Raw genomic sequence first — 6,094 nt, 5'->3', positions numbered from 1 at the left:
TGTGTTATGCTAGAGAACCAGTCCATTATTTTAAACGCCGGTGAAAGGAAATAATCAAACTTTAATTTTACCTTTTTCTTTTTCGAGACAGAGTTTTTTTTTGAGTCTCACTGTCACCCAGGCTGGAGTGCAAACTCCACCTTTTGAGTTAAAGCGATTCTCGTGCCTCAGCCTCCCAAGTAGCTGGGAGCACAGGCACGTGCCACCACCCCTGATTGATTTTTGTATTTTTAGTAGTGACAAGGTTGCACCATATTGGCCAGACTGGTCTCAAACTCCTGGCCTCAAGCAATTCACCTGCCTCGGCCTCCCAAAGTGCAGGGATTACAGGCATGAGACATCACGCCCAGCTGCTTTTTCTATATTTTTAAACAAAGCTTTTCCTATTCTTAAAGGTCATAAGGATGATAAACTATATTATTATCTAGAAGCCTATCATATTTAGAACTAACATCCACCTGAAATTAATCTCTATGTATGAAAGTTAAATATGGGTCAGCATTTATCTGTTTCAACATGTGTATATAATTAAATCAGCACCTTCCCCAACCACTATACATCACCACCTTTGTTATAAATCAAGTGTCCCTACAAAAGTAGATATGTTTCTGATTTACTTTTCCTTAGAACAGCACTATACTATCTTAATTAAACTTGATATCTAGTACAGCAAGTCTTCTCATTTTGTCTTATTCTTTAGGTGTGTCTGGCTATCCTTGATCCATTATACATCCATATAAAAACCAGAATCAGCCTGTAAATGTCTACCTAAAATTTTACATATACATATATTTAATATATATAATATATATATTATATATAAATATATATAAATATAATATATAAAAATTTTAGGTAATATTATATAGTTTATATATATTATATATATATGAAACATATATAATATATATAATTTAATTTGCAGTAAATCTACAGACCTAGTTAGGGAAAAGTGGTATCTTCTTCACAACAGTGACCCTCTCATTACATGAATAAGGGGTATCCCTTCATGTATAAAGGTCTTTACCTTACACCAATGATGAATTGATGTTTCCCCACTAGTTCTTTTTCTTTTTTTGAGACAGGGTCTCTTTCTGCCACCCAGGCAGAAGTACAGCAGCACAATCTCAGGTCACTGCAACCTCTGCCTCCTGGGCTCAAGGGATCCCCCTGCCTCAGCCTCCCATGTAGCTGGGATTACAGGTGTGTGCTCCCGTGCCTGGCTAATTTTTTAATTTTTTTTTTTTGTAGAAAAAGTCTCACTATATTGCCCAGGCTGCTCTCAAACTCCTGGGCTCAAGCAATTCTTCCACCTTGGCTTCCCAAAGTGTTGGGATTACAGTGTGAGCCACTGCACCCAACCTCTTTGCAGTTTTTTTTGCATTTAATCCTAGACAGTTCATGTTTTTGATGTTACTCTATTTTCATTTAGTTCCAAATATTTCTAAGTTTTCCCTGAGATTTCTTCCTTTATCTATGTGTTATTTACAAGTGTGTTGTTTAATCTCTAAGTAACTAGGGACTTTCCAGCTATCTTCTGTTATTGATTTCTAGTTTAATTTCACTGTGGTCTGACAGCAGACACTGCATGATTTCTATTATTTTAAATTTGTTAAGGTGTGCTTTCCAGGCCACCGTGTGGTCTATCTTTCTGAATATGCTGTGTGAGCTTGAGAAGAATGTGTCTTCTGCTGTTGCTGAAGCAGTCCATAGATGTCCATTATACACAGCTGATTGATGGCGTTACAGAGCTCAACAATGTCCTTACTGATTTTCTGCCTGCTGGATCTGTCCATTTTTGATAGGAGGGTGTTAAATTTTCCAACTAACAATATTGAACCCACTTGTTTCTCCTTGTAGTTCTACCAGTTTTTAACTCACGTATTTTTACATTCTGTTGTTACATGCATACACTTTAAGGACTGTTATGTCTTCTGGAATAACGGACTCCTTTATTATTATATAATGTCCTTATTTAAAAAATAAGAAACATTAGGCCAGGTATGGTGGCTCATGCCATAATCCCAGCATTTTGGGAGGCCAAGGCAGGAGGTTCACTTGAGGTAAGGAGTTTGAAAACAGCCTGGGCAACATAGCAAGACCTATCTCTACCAATACACACACACACACACACACACACACACACACACACAATATAGACAGATATAGATATATTTATATTATATGTATTATATATTATATATGTTGTATATAATATATAAGTATTATATATATATTATATATATATTTAGTCCAGTATGGTGATGGGTGCTAGTCTCAGGTACTCTGGAGGCTGAGGCAGGAGAACTGCTTGATCCTAAAGCTGCAGTAAGCTAGGATCACACCACCAGACTCCAGTATAGAGAACAGAGGAAGACTCTATCTCCAAAAAAAAAGAAAGAAAGAAAGAAAAAGAAGAAGAAAGTTAAAGGTTTTCTTTTGCATTTAAAAAAAAAATCCTTCTCTAACACTCTTTTTTTTTCCCCTTCCTCAGAAACCATGCAAGTAAGAACAGAGAGGAGTGAAATATTAAAGGCATTTAAAGCAAAGAGTCAATAATTTAGAACTGTGTGTAGCAAAATTATCATTAAAAAGTACTAAAGATTTTCTCAGGCAAACAAAAATTAAGGGATTCTCACCTTGTAAGAAATATTAATTTTTTTTTTTTTGAGATGGAATTTCACTCTTGTTGCCCAGGCTGGAGTGCAATGGCACGATCTCAGCTCACTGCAACCTCCGCCTTCTGAGTTCAAGCAATTGTCCTGCTTCAGTCTTCCCGAGTAGCTGGGATTACAGACACATGCCACTACACCTGGTTAATTTTGTATTGTTTAGTAGAGATGGGTTTTCTCCATGTTGGTCAGGGTGGTCTCAAACTCCTGACCTCAGGCAATCCACCCACCTCGGCCTTCAAAAGTGCTGGGATTACAGGTGTGGGCCACTGCACCCGGTCAATTTTTGTATTTTTAGTAAAGAAGGGGTTTCACCATGCTGGCCAGGCTGGTCTCGAACTTCTGACCTCAAGTGATCCTCCCACCAGGGCCTCCCAAAGTGCTGGGATTACAGGCAGGAGCCACTGTGCCCAGCCCAAGAATTCTTTACAAAGAAGGAAAACGATATCAGTCAGAAACTTAGATCTACATAAAGAAAGGAAGCGCATTAGAAAAGAAATAAAAGAAGGTAAAATGAAATCTTTAATTTTTCATATTCTTTTTTTTTTGAGACAGAATCTACTGTCACCCAGGATGGAGTGCAGTGGCACAATCATAGCTCACTGCAACCTCAGCCTCCGGGAGTCAAGCGATGATCCTCCTACCTCAGCCTCTTGAGTAGCTGGGACTACAAGTACATGCCACCACACCCAGCTAATTTTAGAATTTTTTTGTAGAGACAGGGTCTCACCATGTTTATCAGGCTGGTCTCAAACTCCTGGGCTCAAGTGATCTTCTCACCTTGGCCTACCAAAGTTCTGGGATTACAGGCACAAGCCACTGTACTCAGTCTAATTTTTCTTATCCTAACCCAACTATCAGATAACAGCTTGTTCAAAATAATAATAGCAACAAAGTATTTGGTGATTATAGCTTATAAACATTAAAGCTTCTAAACTTATGAATGACAGGAATTTATAAGGGACATGAGAGGAATTCATATAAGCTATTTGCACTACCTGTGAAGTGGTATAGTGTTATCTGAAAGAGGACTTGGAGTAGCTGTAAATTCATACTGCAAACTCAAGGGTAACCACTAAAAAGAAAACTGAAAGCAAGTTATGTTAAGAGCACCGTGTTAAGTTAAATAAGATAGACAAAAAAAGACAAATATTACACAATTCTTACGTGAGGTACACAGAAAGAAGAATAGAGGTTACAAGGGCGTCAGGGGAGGACAGAATAGAAAGCTAGTATTTAGTGTACAGTTTCTATTTGAGATGATGGAAAATGTTCTGCTGATGGATGTACAACATTGTAAATGTACTTAATGCCACTGAACTGTGCACTTAAAAATTATTAATTGAGGGCTCACACTTGTAATTGCAGCACATTGGGAGGTCCATGCAGGAGGACTGCTTGAGCCCAAGAGTTCAAGACCAGCCTGGGCAGCACAGCGAGACCCTATCTCTATAAAAAATACAAAAATTAGCCAGCCATGCCTATAGCCCTATCTTCTCAGGATACTGGGGTGGGAGAATTGCTTGAGCCTAAGATTTCAAGGTTACAGTAGCTATGATTGCACCACTACATTCCGGCCTGGGTAGGGTCTTATTTTTATAAGACCCTGGCTATAAAAATAAATGATTATTTTTTAAAAATTGCTAAAATGGCAAATTTTATGTATATTTTACAATAATTTTTTTCAATTTAATGGCTGCCAAAAGGTTTCCAATATGCATCTTTAATTGCAGTCTACTTACAAAGACCATTTTACCACATCACATGTTGTGTAAAGATCTTAGAACTAGATACTCCCAATCCTCTGCCCCATCATTTGTTATTATAGTTACATATGCTATAAACACACAGCAAATTTCTACTAGTTTTGCTTCAAAGTTATCTTTTAGAGATAGTGAAATTTAAAAAAACGAACTTTGTATCTACCTACATTTATACCACTCCTGTAATTCTTTGTGTAGATTCAAGTTTCTGTCTTATATCGAATTCCTTCTGTCTAAGAAGTTTCTTTACTGTTTTTTGTAGTGCAGGTCTCCTGGTAATGAATTCCCTTACTTTCTGTTTTCCTTTAAAAAGTCTTTATTTCTCCTTCACTTTTGGATGAAATTTTTGCTAGATATAGAATTCCGGGTTAAGTTTTTGTCTGTCAACATCTTAAAAATCTTACTCCATGATCTAGGTTGCATAGTATCTGAAAAGAATTCTCCTCTTTCTCGTTGGTTCTCAGTAGACTGAACATGATGTATCTGGGTGGGTTTTATTTGTTTAGCAATTATTCTGTTTGCATTCTCTGAGTTTCTTGGATCTGTGGTATAGTATCTTTCTTTCTTTTGAAAATTGTCTATCTTGGAGCAGTGTGAAGAAGAAGAGGCGAGAGCGACCCCCGGACTGACCAAAGCCCACGCGCCGCTGCATCCCGTGCTCAGCGCCTACGTCCTGCCGTCGCCACCATGCCCAAGAGAAAGGCTGAAGGGGATGCTAAAGGAGATAAAGCCAAGGTGAAGGACGAACCACAGAGAAGATCCGCGAGGTTGTCTGCTAAACCTGCTCCTCCAAAGCCAGAGCCCAAGCCTAAAAAGGCCCCTGCAAAGAAGGGAGAGAAGGTACCCAAAGGGAAAAAGGGAAAAGCTGATGCTGGCAAGGAAGGGAATAACCCTGCAGAAAATGGAGATGCCAAAACAGACCAGGCACAGAAAGCCAAAGGTGCTGGAGATGCCAAGTGAAGTGTGTGCATTTTTGATAACTGTGTACTTCTGGTGACTGTACGGTTTGAAATACTATTTTTTATCAAGTTTTATAAAAATGCAGAATTTTGTTTTACTTTTTTTTTTTTAAAAAAGCTATGTTGTTAGCACACAGAACACTTCATTGTTGTTTTGGGGGAAGGGGCATATGTCACTAATAGAATGTCTCCAAAGCTGGATTGATGTGGGGAAACGCCTTTCCCTTCTAGTTTTGAGAGACTTCCTCTTGGCTCCCAGGAGGAGGGATTCCCTGACTTCGACACACATGGCCACCTTGGCACACAAAAGCCTTGCGGTATGGAAAAACAAATTCATTTTTATGTCCTCTTCTCCCTTTCCGTCTTTCAGCATAGACTTAACTCCCTTAAGCCCAGACACCTGTTGGGACCTGACCCCCAGTCATTGGTTACCAGTGTGTCAGGCAATCTGGACTTGCCAGTGATGCCACTGAGATGGCACTTGTCAAAAGAGCAGTGATTCCATTTCTAGATTGTGAATCTTCTTATCTCAAGATTATTCTGCCATTTTCATTTCACTTCCTGAAAGTCAGGGTCGGCTCGTGAAAAGTTGTTAAACAACATGCTAAATGTGAAATGTCAACCCTCACTCTAAACTTTCCCTGTTCAGAGCATCAGATGAAGACTTCATTGGGTTTTATAGTGGCTTTCTGATTTTTGG

General features: G+C 38.7%; 2 protein-coding genes across 5 annotated transcripts in view; one reads left to right on the top strand and one right to left on the bottom strand.

Moving 5' to 3' along the window:
- SFMBT1 (Scm like with four mbt domains 1) overlaps positions 1–6,094 on the bottom strand; it is a 157,385-nt gene that overhangs the window by 53,791 nt on the left and 97,500 nt on the right. The window lies entirely within an intron of this gene.
- Positions 5,024–5,715, top strand: LOC108309903 (non-histone chromosomal protein HMG-17). The gene has a single exon (XM_017536521.2). It carries the CDS (start codon positions 5,123–5,125, stop codon positions 5,393–5,395), a length of 273 nt encoding a protein of 90 aa, XP_017392010.1. The 5' UTR covers positions 5,024–5,122; the 3' UTR covers positions 5,396–5,715.

This window comes from Cebus imitator, unplaced genomic scaffold (assembly GCF_001604975.1).
Source record: "Cebus imitator isolate Cc_AM_T3 unplaced genomic scaffold, Cebus_imitator-1.0 Scaffold0, whole genome shotgun sequence".
NCBI classification, from domain to species: Eukaryota; Metazoa; Chordata; class Mammalia; order Primates; family Cebidae; genus Cebus; species Cebus imitator.
This window is presented reverse-complemented; position numbering and strand designations above follow the sequence as displayed.